General features: G+C 47.7%; 1 protein-coding gene across 4 annotated transcripts in view; it reads left to right on the top strand.

Annotated features, from left to right (window-relative positions):
- The window catches only part of LOC116228826 (uncharacterized), a 35,186-nt gene extending 27,047 nt beyond the window's left edge, over positions 1–8,139 (top strand). For all 4 annotated transcript variants that reach the window (XM_090141681.1, XM_090141679.1, XM_090141683.1 and 1 more), the window contains exons 11-15: positions 268–378; positions 1,560–1,712; positions 3,803–3,924; positions 5,245–5,430; positions 6,805–8,139. In XM_090141681.1, the coding sequence (XP_089997807.1) occupies positions 268–378; positions 1,560–1,712; positions 3,803–3,924; positions 5,245–5,425 (567 nt within the window). In that variant the 3' untranslated portion in view covers positions 5,426–5,430; positions 6,805–8,139. The remainder of the gene's footprint in view (positions 1–267; positions 379–1,559; positions 1,713–3,802; positions 3,925–5,244; positions 5,431–6,804) is intronic.
- Positions 8,140–15,789: the final 7,650 nt, after the last annotated feature.

The following is a 15,789-nucleotide window of genomic DNA, read 5'->3' as shown; positions in this document are numbered from 1 at the left end:
CTCCATTCCTGAAGGTGTTCAAGGCCCATTTTTCATAGTTTTATATCTTCTAGGTTTGAGTTTAAGAACTTAATATATTCTTCCTGATTTTGAATTGTTTGTCTTTCATGTTTTGCTTTTATTTGAAATAAATGTACAGAATGCTGCAGCTTGTGGAGGTGTCTTTTTTTTTCTCTGAGGGCAGAAAGAGCAAAAGCACACCAATCCACATCTGTAGCCTATGTGATGTCTCCACATGTGCACTCTGACTCTGCCTCTTTTCCTCAGGGAGTACTGAAGAATCATTTCCAAAAGAGTGACAGGGGTTTTGGACACATCCTTGGATTCTTAAAGCAAAGCTTTTTGATGTTTAAGAAGGAAAAAACAGACAAATATCAGGTAAGAAATAAGGAAGAAAATAAGAACAAGATATTCAGAAGTCACTAAAACTAGTCCATGAACCTCTACATGTGCAGTATTACAATGATAAACTGAACTCCCATTTCTTCTATCAATAGAAGGCCTGTTACAGATCTAGTGTCTCAGTCCAGTTCCTCATAGTTGGGCATCTACTTTCCCATGACAGCTAGGGCCTATCTGTAATCTCTCAGAGAAACCAAGAAGAGTAGAAACAAGAAAACCAAATGTATCTTCCAAACAGAGAGTGGTCTCTGATACTGCAGTTGCCCCAGTACCACTTTATTGGTATGCTAAGCGTTGGACTCCTTTTCTCTTTCCTCCAAGTTCTGCAGGTTTTTTATTGGTGCTGATTTTAATTAATGTTTTGAAACATGGAAAACAGTAATGGAATGGAAAAATTAGCAGTTATTCTGCTGTTGTTCAGAGCCTGTCACTGGGCGTTATGTCACATTAGTGCTGGGGTAAGCAGTGGCTCAGCAGTGGAGTCCTGGCCAGAGCTGTCTGTCTCTTGCTTTGTCTCTTTTGGACAGGGCTAGGGATTTCCCATTCCTTTGGACTGCAGCCTAAAACTGGACTGATTTCCACTGCTAATGAAAATGTGTTTTCTCTGCAGCACCCCATCACCCCTTAGAAATGTTCACTCTCCCTCCCTCTTCAAGCACTGCTTGGTCTTAGCACTGATGTTTCTTAGCAGGTTGTGGGTGGCTCAGAAGTATTTACGTGAGCTCTGTGCCCAACCACAGTAGTGTGCCCATGGGTATGGCCAGGGGATGTGTCTAGCAGGGATGTTCCAAGGAGACTGGATCTTGCTTTGTCTGTAGTCCAAGCTCTCCCAAAGCTATGCTGATTACTAGCTTGGTGCTAAGCCAAGTGTTACCTTGCTGCTCTAAAGTGTGAGTGGAGCTCAGCTAGCTAATCCCATTGCTTTTGGTTGGATGTTTCCACACTTATTATCAGTGTCATCCACATACAGCCTGGAGTCATCCACATACAGTTTGTATTACACCAGGGATGCTTAAGCAGAGAAATGGGACATCATTCTTCATGGGTCTTATATCACCTGCCTGCACTGCTCAGAATCCTATAGGTATGGTCTGTTCCTTGTTCATTATCCAGCTGAATATAGAGGAGCTAATTTGGTCTTCTTTGCTGTGGAATAGGCCCTTGTCAAGTCTGTGAACAACATAATTACTAACGAATACATGCAAGCCCTCCTGACCGCTTCCAGGAAATTGTCTGTGCAGAGGAGGCAGATTGTCAGCAAGATGGAAGAAGATCACAGGATGCTGCATACCATCTTTAAAGAGTGCTTAGTAAGTCTTTGATATGGTTATGGTTTTGCTCTGTCATGAAGAACAGTACTGGAAGAGAGAGAGGCTCTGAAAGCAAGAGACAAGCTTAGGAGGTCTTAACCACAGTGGTATTTACTTCATAGAAATGAAAATCAGGGGCTGGAAGACAGTTTTTCCTATCTGCCAGGAGCTTTTAACTTGTAGCTTTGAAATGTGTGACTACAGAGCAGGCAAGATTCACATTCCTACCACTGAAATAAGAATGAAGTACATTCCTCTAAACTGGAATGACAGCTCTAAGGCTGTCAGCTCCCTCAGGCAAGCCTTTGTGCCATAGCACATGTATGCATGAGATGAGGAAAGGGTTTCTGAAGAGCTGTGTTCCTTCCTTGTGCTTTCTCTCTAGCCTCTGGAATGAAGAACTGAATCAGCTGCTCCACATCTTCACCTTCTCCATGAGTTGCCCCACATGGCTGCCCCTCATTGGCCATGGGATACAGCTGTTGTTGCCCTCCCATTTGGCCTCTTCCCCCCCTGCAGACCTTTCCATGGCTGCTACTGGCTGCCTGTGCTTATAGCTGAAGACTTGCCTTTCCTAGAGTGATCAGAGATTTACCAGTAGTGCTGTGCTCAGCATCAGCTTTGGCTGAAATGTGCAAGACAGCTGGTTTCATAGTATAAACGAGATATGAGAAATCTAATTATCTGCCAAAGCTCTATGTTCCGCTTGGGTGAAAAAAGCCTGCATCTAGTACAGTTCCCCTCGTGTCCCTGCTCTCTTTCTTATTTGATGTAGATGCACTGGAAACCTGGGGGAGGAAATGCTAAGCAGCTTGCAGGGGACAGCCTGATACTCGGTCAAATGAGATACATGGTTATGCATGCGAAGTATGTGCTCTACTGCAGACTGAATTTATCGTGCAGTTTCTGTTCAGGCTGCACCTGCTCCTTACCCACTTTGCCCTCCATTCATGCTCTTCCTTCCACTCTGTCTCAGAACACATTAGGAAATACCTTGCTTCTTTCCTCAGAGCAATACATGTCCTAAACAATACAAGCATTCAAACACTGCTGACAAGCCGCCTCTTCTTTGTCTTTTTAGATTGCAGGCTGTTTACTTCTGACCATTCCTGTCCATATAGCACTCAACAAAATCTGACACCTTCTAATTAATTAGCATTTTGTAATAGCGAGCTTGCCAAGTACGAAGTCTTACAGGTTTGGTGCATTAGGAGCTGAGTACAGTGTGTGCTCTGTGCAGAGCTGAGTATGTTGTGTGTCTGCAGTGCGGAGGAGGAGAGAGAAGGCTGTCTGCAAGTATTACTATTGTTTTTGATTTATATTCAGTGCGGAGATGTACTGCACGGAAGATCTGGCCTGCTGTTTCTAATGGCCCACGGAGAACCTGGGCTTCTCCTGGCCTGGTTTGGCAACCTGCTCTCCAGGTTTGCTTTGTCACAAAGTCTCTGTTGACGCGATGGCATCAATAATTAAGAGAAGCAATTTAATTGCACTACAGCACCAATGAAAAATGTGAACGACACCCCTCACTCGGCAGCTCATCCACATTCTGCTTCCCTCAACTTTTCTAAAAATGCCGTGTGTGTCTTGCTAGATTTTTGAGGCTTTTTTCTTTTGTGTGCGCCAGTTCAGAGGGAGCTGGCCAGGCACAGCACCATGCTCAGATCCTTCACAGTGCCCAGCCCTGCTTCCCTTTCCCAAACGCTTTGTCTGTTACAGCATCTGTATTACCTCACCTGCTGATCAGGGTCACTCTTTGATCCCTGGGCTGGTTCTGTGGCTGCTGTCATGTGCTGGCCTGCAGAACTTCTCACACAGTGCCTACCATTTTCCAAAGGGTGAGATAGCCTTTGAGGGAGAGGCCTGCTTTGGGAAAGGAAATGCACTGTGCTGCTGCAGGTAGTCCCTGAGCCATCCTGGAAACAGCCTGTGTTTTCTCCTAACCAGGAGGGTCAACATGCTTCTTGTGCATGCAGACAGTCCCACAAAGCTCCTAACCCATGGAGTGAGAACCTGAATGTGATATGAGGCCACCTCCATTACACACATTGCTTCCTTTGCCCTGAATACTCCTTTGCTTCTCTTCCCAGAGTCCCACAGCTGGTGCTCTCAAGGATCACATCAAAGCTGTTTTAGAACTTATTCAAGCTCCTGATGCTGAGGGGATGAAAATAGCCCTGATATCTGTGCTCAGACAATTTCCTGGTCTAAGGTAATCTGTTTACGTATTCTGCACAAATACTTGCCAGCAGAAGAACATCAGCCTGTGAGATACTGTCTTTGCAGTGTGCTGGCCCAGGCACAGCGCTTATTTTGAATGCACTCCATTTTTTCTATTTTCAGAGGTAGCTTAATTTGGTTTTTAGTTTTGCCTGACATTGACCACTCGAGCTGAGATGTCCCTCCATAAAAATGAGGGATGGATGAAATGTCTGTCAAAAAAGCAGGAACACTGTGGAAATATAATGCCTGAATGAACAGTGTACAGGCTGCACTGGTGCACTTTACAGCACCAGCACATGTGGGCTAAATGTAAGCTTCAGGAGCATCCTCAACTCAGGAATTTCATATCTTCCAAGCTCTTGGCTTTTGGCTTTCACATTTCACCAGTTCTTTTCTAGGAGTAACTATTTCCACCTAATCCAGAGAGAATATACACTTCAATTTTTCATAGGAAGCTGTTAAAAGAGATGAAACCCAACTTTTATTAGGAAAGTGAGATTTCAGCTAACTGTATTTGTTTCAAATTCTGTTTTTCATTATATCCATCTCGAGCTCTGATGTCTTGTGCTAGGGACTGTGTGTTTTCAAGTTAACATCATTACAGTGTAGAGCTCTCTGTCACAGGATGCTCTTAAGGCCAAAAGCGTGAATAGCTTCAAACAGGGAGCAGACAATTTGTGGTAGATAACTGTCTTAGTGCCTATTCAACATGACAGTCATGATACAACCCCTAGCGAAGGAAGTCCCTTAACTGCAGACTGCCAGAAGCGAAAAAGAAAGACAAAGAGATCATGTTATGCTTGGCCTGGTTTCCATATTCTTTTCCAAAGCATTTGCTTCTTTTAAAGAAGCAGTACTGAGATAAAAAGATATTTATCTGATACAGCATAAAGGTTCTTATTCTCTTATTACACACATATAAATGTATACACACACACAACACATATATGATCAGCAGAGCAGTGCTAGGTAATTCCATGTGAGGAGAGGAAAGAAATGATAGATGCTTTCAAATGATCCAATGTAGAGTTACCCCAAATCCATTATGGAAGATGTCAATTTTTTTCCAGGAGTAAACTGAGGTGAAGGATTTCACAGTTCCACGTGCAGAGCGCATGGGACCTTTGAGCTCAGCCATGTCATGCACAGCCGTGGTGTTATGGCCTTCCCCTTTCTAGGTGGCCAAAGAGTGTCAAAAAACAGCTCAGTAGGTTCTAACCCTTGGCCTGGCCAAGCAATATGAGGTGGTGGGAAGCAAACCTTTTCCCTTTGTTCGTTCACTGACACGTCCTCTTATCCTTTTGAAAAGGGAAGAACATCTGAACACAGTGTTGGACATCAAAGGGTCGCTCCATCAAGAAGATAGAGTTGCTTTATTGAAGATATTTCATGATAATTGTAGGAAAACTGAAACAGAAAGCAACTTGCTTTTTGAAGATATAGAAGTAAAACCTGGAATGTGTAAACGCTGTTGCTGCTTTTGTTGTTAGGAAAGGTAGGTGTGTGTGAGTGTGCTTGAGAGTGATGTGTACACGCATAGGCATGCCTGCTTCCAGGGGCATGGAACGCCTGTGGCTGTAACACCGCCTCTCTGAGCTCCTTGTTGCTCTAAACTCCATGTAGCTTTCATTGCTCTGGCTGCAAATTTCTACACCATGAGGCATCACGTTGGAGGTGGTGAAAGGAACTGATTGCTGAGAAGCGTGATTCAGCTTACAGCAGCAATACAGGGCTTTTCCTCCAGATTCCTCCCTCCTGACTGTGCATCCCTGCTCCTCTCCCTCCCAGCCCGTTATGATATGTGCACATGCAATCAGGCAAGCTCTAGTGAGTCCTTGCAAGTCCCCACTTTAAAAATAGCTTTCAGTGGAGAGCATAGAGCTATTTGTTTCGCTTGAAATAATCTGTAACTTCTTTTTGGTCTGAATTTGTCCACAGTTTTAGCTGTGCCATGCCAGAGCCCCCTGCTATCAGAAAGCTGAGTTAATATTTACAGATTGTCACCAGTCGCCTTCTGTTGGTTAAGCTGAATAGATTGAGGATCTCAGGTTGAAGAGTACAGTCTCTTTGCACCACCTCCTCCTCTGCTCTCCCGTGTCACCGTTTATTTATAGTTCCCCATGTTAGCAGAGCAAGGATGAGTTATGCAGAGCTCTGACCTGGGGCTCCAGGCACAAGCAGACAGCAGGTTGCCCTGTTGTAAGGAAGAGAAAACAACGAGAGAAATGATTAACAAGCAAGCACACTTTCCCCTTAAAATGAAAATTGATTCAGATATAATGAATGGGCTACCAGTCACCCACTTGTATTCCACCCTTTAAAGTACTTATACGTAGCACCACTTTTGCCTTAGAAAAGATGTTCAGGAACATGCTTTTAAAATACTGTAAATCACTTAATCTCCTATTTGCTGAAATCCCCTGGGTAAGTAGGCTCCCAAATCCCAGAACTGGCTGGGTGGCAGAAATGTTTGTGCTACAGATTGGTAGTCTCATTTCAGCTCATATGTAGCAGTGAAACTGACTGTGGGATGTGCTTAAATAAAGGTGACCTTGATTTACAATGAGGGCAGTGAGGCACTGGCACAGCTTGCCCAGAGAGGTGGTGGATGCCCCAACACTGGAGACAGCCAAGGTCAGGTTGGACGGGGCTCTGAGCACCTGATGGAGCTGTGGGTGTCCCTGTTCGGTGCAGGGGGTTTGGACTGGATGGCTTTTAAGGGTTCCTTCCAAATCAAAGAATTCTGTGATTCTATGACTGTCAACACATGAACACTGATAAGGTTTAATACAGGAGTCTGTGAATAGAAGCAATGTTTCTGCTGTTTGACTCTTGCACGTGTTCTGACAAGTGCTATTTTATTACACAGCTTTCTTCTTGCTTTCACTGAGACCTACTGTGAGGAACATGAAGTTCTCTCTCCCACATGGCAATATCTGCAGTCACAGCTCCTGGAAAGCTTCATGGACTCGTGCAGCTGGATGCATGAAGAAGTGTGGCAGCTGTGGAAGCCAGAATTCCTGCACTTCTGCAGGAAAACCACATGGCCCAGATCCTAATGTTCTATGCAGAGACCAGGCAGAAGTTGACTGGAGTATGGCTGAAAGACATTCCTTTAAAATTGCTTAGAGAATGGTGCTTAGCTGAGTGCTGGTGGTTATTCCCAAGATGCGCTATCATGGTGTGGAGGAGGGGGAGGTTCCTCTCTGCCGAATTTCTGTTATACAGAGTCTCATGCTTAACAAGGGACTGCTGCTCCAGAGTGCCCTAGCAGATGATACAGCATGATAACCTGCCCCAGGGCTCCCTGTAGAGCCTAGCCTGTGGGAGCATGGGGCAGCCATGGGCATGGTGCAGGATCCAGCCCCTATAAGCCTGACGTGGTAGAAATGTGAAATGCGTCACACCAAGGTCACAAGCCCCAAGAGTGGGAGCAGAAGGTGGCATTTGTCCTCGTGTCCCTTGCTGGGATGGCTTATGGCAGTTTCCTTGTGGGATGGAGAGCTTTTCATGTACAAGTTTCTCAGCTGATGCTGGAGCACTTTTGCATTCATTTTTGTATCTCAGTTACTGGAAATTTCTTCTTGCTGTGTGAAGTAGCTCCTTTGGAGAGGGAGTGGAAGGCCTTGAGGGAAGTAGGCAGTGAAAAGAGCTGTTTGTCCCAGCCGCTGGGCAAGGTCTGTGCTGTTTTCAGATGTAGATAGGCAGTTCTGCTAAGGAAAGCACTAACTTTCAAGTTATCTATGGACTGTTCACACCCTCAAGCTGAATTTGATTCAAGGCCTTCCTTTAATTTAGGTCATTACAGACTTGTTCCTCTCTGGTATAACCTGCAAGTTTGCAAGGCTGGGGCCACGTCCAGCTCCTGGGCTGTGGGATGTTGTGCAGGTCTGAATGAGAGCCACCACCGTGCCATGCAAACAGCCCCTTTGGATGTGCCAGCAATGAAGCCATATCTTGGGCTGGCTCTGCAGGGTGGTGGACTCCTGTCACAGTGTGCATTGCTGTGCTGGGAGTGCTGACAGCCTTGTCAAGCACGCCGGGTCATCTGTCCTCCCGTGCTGCCTAATTGCACATTTTTTCAAGGGCAGGAAGTGATTACAGCCCCAACTTTGTGATGACGGGATTAGAGGCAGCCTCTGTTTATTGGAATTTCAATCAACGAACCTTCCAGAGAAAATAAATAAAAACCCCTTTGACATTTTGATCGCGTCTGGTCTAAAAATAATTCCACTGCACTTGAGAGATTCCTGCCACAGACATTTTGATTGCTACATCCATCTCTTCCATTTGACATTCACAGGCAGACAAGGGTATGTTCTACTCACAGGCAAAGCCGAGGAGCCTTTGGGGATAGATTTGACCTGCGGTGAAAGGCTGGGCAGTCATCTGCTCTGCATGCTTGTATAGGATAAGCACTGCTTTCAGTAATGCCTCTTAATGGCCTGTGCATGGCATTAGATTGCGGACAGGGCAAATAAAGGCTTGGCTTCAGGAGGCAACCTTGGGTGAGGAGCTTTGTCCACCAGGTTGAGTGCTGGTGGCATGTGGGAGGCTTTCTCAACCTGGGGTGTTCTCTGGAAAGGGAATGGGAGGACAGGCAGATGGCATGGAAGGAACATCCTCAGCCACCTGCAAGCCTGCTGGGGGGAGCAGATGGTGTGTGGGGGCCTGCTAGGGGCTCCTTGGAGGGGAGGTGGTGGGGTCTTGTGTCACACAGGCAGGGTGAGCAGTGGGGAGGCTGTCTGAGGTGGTCAGGCAGGGAAGGGGAAGCTGTGAGCATGGGGAGTGAGCGATTTCCCTTGTTTTGGGGGGATTTAACCCACTTGATTGTGAGCCCTGACATTCCTATATGAGCCCTTTCCAGGCTTCACCCCAGGCTGGGGTTAAGGCGCTTGGGTGGGATTTGTGCTGCACTCAGTGGAGGGCAGGAAAGCAGGGTCGCATTCAGGATCTTCCCACAGGATTATTCCATGGCCTAGGGAAGTAAGCACTGCCCTTGCTGTCTGTTTTGCAGGGCCTGCTGCCACCCCGGAACTGCACTGAGCGCTGCCCTGGTATCTGGCAGCTCCACCAAAGCACAGAGCTGCTCAGAGCTCAGCATCCCTTTGCAAGGGCTTTCTTCTGCTACACAGGGACCACTTGGTCGTGCCACTGCCTTGCTTACCCATGTTAGGAAGAAATTCAGAGGGCAGTGAGGCCCTGGCATCGCTGCCTGGAGAGCTGCGGTGCCCCATCCCTGGAAGTGCCCAAGGCCAGGTTGGGTCGGGCCCTGGGCGGCCTGAGCTGATGGGGGCAAACAGCCCATGGCAGAGGTTGAGACTGGGTAGGCTTTAAGTCCCCTTCCAACCCAACCATTCCGTGACTGTAAAGGCACACACAGACGAGAAACCTTTGCTGAGGCCTCTGCTCTGCACAAAAGGGCTGGATTCCCCGCTGCCCCGGGGACAGCCCGTGCTGTGAAGGGTCACGCAGCTGGTGCCACCTGGTGGCTTTCGGATCCCCTTCGGCTTCACCAATAAGTATTTGCAAAGGGCCGCGGTTCTCTGTATCGTTTTGTTCTATCACCCATCACAGAGCATCGCAGGGTTTTGTAACAAACGTAAAGCAAAGCTCCACGCACAAACGGCGTCCCCCAGAGCCGGGCGCTCTCCCGTCCCTCCTCCTGCGGCCCCGGGTACCGCCGCCAGGTGGGGATACGGCCGCGGGAACGCGCCGCTCGGGAGCGCCCAGCGCGGGGCTGGCGGCCGCCAGGGGCCCTTCTGCTGCCCCGGGCAGCGCGAGGAGAGCGGCTGCTGCTGCTGCTACCCGCCGGGCTTTGCTGCTTGCAGCGCTTTCTCGGGCACCGCTGGCGGTCAGCCACCTTCTGCGTTTGCCTTCGCGTTGCTCAGAGCAGACAGCAGCCCGCTCTCGATGCTGACAGCTGGAGCTGCCGAGTTGCTTTCCATGCTGGGCAGGTGTCAGCTCGTTTTTGCAAATCCCAGCGAGAGATTTCCTTTTTCACAGCGATGTGTTGACACAACCAGTTCGTGACCCTTCATTACTCCGCAGTGTTTGGCTTTTTGCAGTTATTGCTGGACGGGCAGTTTCCTCCCTGTATTTGTGCAGTTGTTTACTTCTGTGTCCTCGTGTTATACTCATTCTGCATCCTATTGATCTTTTTTTCCTAGATAGTTGCAAGATCAAATCCTGTCCTCTGCCTCCCTGCATGCAGCCCCTGAAGGCCCCATGAGCATCCTTTGCATTTCAGCATCCAAAATCTTAATGAGCCTTTTTAATTCCTGTCTGGGACAAAGCAAGCGGATGAAATCCATCTCTAGAAGCCTCCAGTTTATTTAGGCTGCAGTTGGATGCACAGTTTGTTATCATTCTCATCTTTCATTTTGTTTTGGCAGTGTAGCTGTGTAAACATCCCCCATGGCACCCCGCCCGGAGCAGAGCTCAGGGCTGGGTGTAAAGCAGGGGGACAGCAGGGATGGGGGTGGCACAGACTGCACAACCAGGGCTACTGCTGGAGCAGATGCCTCTCTGAGCACTACAGTTATGTCCTGTGGTGCTTTTCATCCCTTGGTACTGGCACTGGCTTTGGCTTTTACTTGTTCCCCAATGCCTATGCTGCAGCTTGAAGTGAATCCGCTGGAATTTGAGTAAGTGTTGTTTCTGTATGTAATTCCCCCTCAAACTTCAGAGGATTAAGGAATTCATGAGCAAGCTAAATTCCCACCACACTTCATATTCCCCCTTCTGCACTGGGAGACTTCTTCGTGCCTTCAATATTATTTCCCGAGTTGCTGCCAACTCCTCCAGACTCCATGTTCTCCTTAGGTTGACCTGCCTTGGGTCTCTCCTACTGCGTCTCATCTGCCCCTGCTGACCGTGTTTTTCCCAGCTCCTCCTGTGCTGAGATCCAATGTCTCTCTGCTTTCCTCATCCCTAGTTTCTCATCATTCATCTCACCTCCAGAACAGTGGCAGGAAGGGGGTGCTGAGCCCCGTGGCCCTGATGCTCATGCAATGCCATATCCTGTGTTTATCCAAGTATTAGGAATCAACATTTTGTTTCTGTCTTTCTCCATGTACAGTTAACCCCACACTATTGTTTTGCTCATATGCATTCTGACCTTCAGTGCAGTGCTGAGCTGCCAAACTCTGTGTTTAGGAATTTCCCTCTTCAACCCCGACGCAGAACGGTGGGTTGGATTTTAGGGCTTGTGGGGCTGGAAGGGTACGGGAAAAGCAGCGATTCTGGGAAATCACGTGTCTCTCCCAGCATTTGGAAACAATTGAGGCTGCCAGCCATGATGTAAGCTCACAGTTGTGCATGCTTTAGGGGACTGCGTCAAGGCAAGGCTGTAGCTACTGCAGATAGCAGAGTATGGCCTGAGTCATTCGCTTCGAAAAGCCATGCCCTTCCCCAAGGAGCTCCTCCATCCATGGGGAAATGACAGACAGATGCCTTGAGGGAACAGTACTCTGGTTTTACTGAGATGCTGTTTGATTTTCATTTTTGTGAATACAGAGATGTTTGTGTTAGCTTCAGATGTTCTGCACAAGGCTGGACTCCCGAGGATTCAGCATTGCTGAAATTCTTCTTTTTGCCTCAGAAGTGCTGCAACTGGATCCCTCCCTCCTGCCTATAAGTGAGGCTGGGGACAAGCTCCTCCAATGGCCTAGGTTCCCCAGGGCTGCCAGGCACTGCTGCAACCCTAATCTGCTGACATCTTTGTGCTGTGCAGAGGGAATTTTGCACCAAAGAAAGTCTGAAATACATTCAGTGAGAAGGGATTGCCCTTTCTATTGCCTGTTTTGGAGTAGCCCAACTCTCTGCATTGCAAAAGATGCTTTACCCCTCCTGCAAGGCAGTGGATGGTAGCAATAACTGAGCTGCAGTACATTGGGCAGGAGGTGGATGTGTAGTTGATGGCAAACCTATAAACCATAATCATCCATCAGTCACCACTGGCAGCAGGATCCTCATGAGTGACACTGGCAGTCCCTGGAGGTCTTCCAGAAGACTCTTATTTTTCTAGGGCAAAACATCAATGTAGTATGGTCACCATTCAGAATCTACCGATCTTCAGGGGAGGCAACCAGGGAGCAAGCTCACAGCAGGAGTCTTGCCTTGGCCAAGGCTGTATATCTGCATGGCTAACAGAGCAGCAGCTCCTGGCCAAAGCCAGCACTGGGATGTAACTGAGGGGTACAAGCACTTTAGGTCACATCTGGCCTGCTTTAAAGCAGCTGTTGCTTGAAAAAAATGAGCTGAAGCTGTGAGTTCTGTTTATAACTTTTCCCATTAGTGAAGAGTCACTGTAGGTCAATGGCAGCAGCTTTCTTCTCCAAGTGTTACAACATCTCCTGCTGTAACACAATGTGTCTCTCTTTTGCTTCTGAAAAGGCACAGAGCTCCCTAAAGACACCCACATCAAAGGCTGTCCTCCCCCATGTGCCTCCACCTTCCCCCCAATATGCTGAGCTGATGTGAGGGACTTGCAGACAGTGGCAGCAGCCTGTCTTCCTGGAAAACCACAGCTGTTGGCCATAGGGATCTCCACTGAAGTCATAGATTCATTGGGGTTGGAAAAGACCCCTAAGATCATCTAGTCCAACCATCAGTCTACCACCAACATTGCCCCCTAAGCCATGTCTCTCAGTGCCACATCTCCAAGTTTCTTGAACACCCCCAGGGATGGTGACTCTACCACCTTCCTGAGTGGCATGTTCCAGTGACAGAAGACTCCTTCAGAGAAGTTTTTTCTAATATCCAACCTGAATCCAATCCTTCATAACTTATTTGCTGACAACATGTGCAGGAGAGAGTTGCCCCTGTGATGGATGTGCTGTCAGTGAGATGGTTCAGTCGAGGGGCCTAGGGCTCCTAGCTAGTGAACAGAGTCTGCAGAAGCTGACTAGCAAACTATGTGAAGAGTGGTTGCAATGATGACAGAACTGAACGCTTCTCAGTAGTAGCCAATGGTACACCACAGGGAAATGGGCACAGGTTGTGTCCCCCTGACTTCCATGACCAAGGATGTGCAGCCCAGAGATGCAGTGGACTCTCCACTCAGAGGTTTTCAAGACTATGCTAGGCAAAAGCACAGGTTGACCTGAGCTAGCATTGCAGATGATCCTGCTTTGCATGGGAATACGGACCAGAGGCTGCAGAGCCTGCTTCCAGTGGTGCCAGCATCCTGTGAGCCCTATGGCCAGGCTGAGCTCACTACATCCTGTCTGAGTGCTAGTGTGCAAAGATCATTATTTCTCACCCACTGGAAAGAAATAGAAGGAAAAGGCTCTACGGCCTTTGTCTGAAGAGTTGTTTTCCTAAGCGTGATGTAGCAAGAGGGTCAATGGAGCCGAGAGCAAGGAATCAAAACCACTCCTGTTCTTCTGTAATCTTTAAACATTGACCTATTGTACTAAGGAAAAGGGCAAAGAGGGGGAAAGAAATAATTAAGGGTAGCTAGAAAGGTTTGTATCTCCTCAGAATCATGCTTTTGTTTTGTTCACCACCCACCACCGTCTTGCTCCCTGGGAAGTGAGCCCGTGTGAGGGTGGGATTTCCTGCAAGGCCTCGCTTTCTTGTGGTGTTTCACCAAGAAGCGATGCTCACTCAGGATGTTTGTTCTTGTAAATACTGGAGCATAAACACATGTCCCAGCTGCAAACAGGGACACAAGGCAGGGCTCCAGGCTCACAACAAACTGGAGTGCCGTGTGAAAAGATTTGGGAGTTTTTAGCGAGCTAAAGTTGACTTGAATTTGTAAGTGCTGTTGCTTTCTTGGAAATATATTTTTCCATATTTAACATAATGTCAGTTTTTTTCTTCCACTGTGTGACAAGTAAGAAGAGCAGAAGATTGTTCTTGAAAAGAACTATGAGGAGACCGATTTGCCAACCTGCCTTCCCAGATTGCTTTGGAGCGTGAAGCTGAGTGCAGCAGAGGTTCAGCAGGGTTTGAGGGTGACCTTCACAGAGACACTCATTGCTCCTCCTGAACCTCTGGCACTACATGGGCTCTATTAAACTAACCACAGAATGCAGACTACATGGAGCAAGATGCTTCAACCCATGATCCCAAGCAGCTGGGCAGCCCAGGATGTGGCACAGGGCAGCTGCATTGGTTAGGGCAAAGATCTTTCCAGCCCAGTGCTTTCTCTACACCAGTGACAAAAATAGATGCCCCGGGAAAAGAGAAACAATGGGAAGAAATTTGATACACCCCCAAATACTCTCCTAGACATCTACAGTTGATGGCTTACATGTTTCTTGAGCCAGAGCAGTGTCTGCATTTGAGAGTGGATGGGAACTGCTAAATCATGGCCTGAAGAAATGATTGAGCACCTGGTGAAGGGACACAGCCCTGGGAGCACAGGAGAGAGCAATTCACCTCTGTGAACAGGTTCCACAGGGGTGTATTTAGTGAGCCTAGATCCTTGGGATGGGTAAGTGAATCTTCCTTTTTTTTATTTTTAAATGGCTTGTGATCATCACTTTTTTGGGGTAATTTAGAACTTGTTATTTGTTATCACTTTTGCTATGAAGGAGCTCATGATGTGTTGTTCCTGTTACTCTTTCTCCATCCTTGTCTCTTTCCTTCTGAGCACAGCTCATCTTTTAGCAGATGCAGCACCCTACACCAGAGAGCTGCTGCAGCTTAGTGATATGCTCTGTGAGAAAGCAGAATGCTGTTTGTTTGGCACTGGGCCTTGTGCCCCTGTCTTCATCTGATACCTCCAGGGTAGAAAAGACAGTTTTTCCTCAGCTGTTTTGCAGCTGTTTTCCATCTTCATAATTTCTTGTTCCTCTGTTAGTAACTCCTAGCATTCCTAGGGAAGGGGAGTAATGCTGTGGGCTGGTTGCCTCCTGTGAGACAAGGCTGCCTAGGGCCCCATTCAGCCTGGCCTTGGACATCTCCAGGGTTGGGGGCACTCACAGCTCTGTGGGCAGTGGTGTCAGGACCTCAGTTTCTTCCTTATACATAATCTAAATCTATCTTCCTTTAGTTTAATGCTATTACTCCTTGGCCTATTGGATGCTCTTCTGGGGTTACTTAATGGCATAAAGAGTTTTTCTGGTTGCTATGGGGAAATGATCCAGTTGTGAGTAGGAGGTGGTGCACGTGGCTGGGGACATCACTCATGTGGCAGTCATCCTCTGCCCCATGTGCAGATGACCTTGGGGAGCTGATGGAACCTGTGGGCTTCGGGGGGGGGGGGTAGGGTTAGGATATTGAGCAGGGATATGCTCTGCTACAGTCCAGGAAAATGACTTAAAATATCAGTAAAATATCAGATTGCTGGAAGCCTCCCAGAGCAGAACTGCCACCAAATGGTAGAGTTCCTTTGAGTAGGTTCATGGAGTGTAGGCAGGTGTGGAGGTTGGCATCTGCCCTGGGGTACGTGGTGCAGTTTGGGCTGTACTATTCCCACCATGCTACTCAGCCTGGCTTGGTTGATGCACTCTGCTTAGACAAAGAGACAGCAACTCTTCTCTGTTCCTTCTCTGCTAACCAACCCTCAGCCATACAGAAATGCCTCAATATATTCCATGAGGAGAACTCTGCCCTTAAACACGTTAGCTGGCTGGAGCTAGAATTGTGAGAAAGAAAAGTGTTTTAAGACCTAGTGGCCTCCTACATTCTTGTCCTTTTCCAGGATAGTCTGATGGCTGGGGCATGTGGTCAATTAATGCATTAGTTGTGTTGCAGTTTAAGCTTGTGGTGTCTGTAAAGACATATTTAAAAAGAAAGCATCTCCTGGATAAGCCTGGGTAGAAACCCATGGAGCACGGGCTGAGGCCTTTCCTACTTGATGTTGCTGGCTGGAGGCTGCTCAATCCATAGGACTGAAGTG

This window comes from Phasianus colchicus, chromosome 5, assembly GCF_987193195.1.
Source record: "Phasianus colchicus chromosome 5, bPhaCol1.hap1.1, whole genome shotgun sequence".
NCBI classification, from domain to species: domain Eukaryota; kingdom Metazoa; phylum Chordata; class Aves; order Galliformes; family Phasianidae; genus Phasianus; species Phasianus colchicus.
Note: the sequence above shows the minus strand (reverse complement) of the source record. Positions and strands in the feature narration are given on the sequence as shown.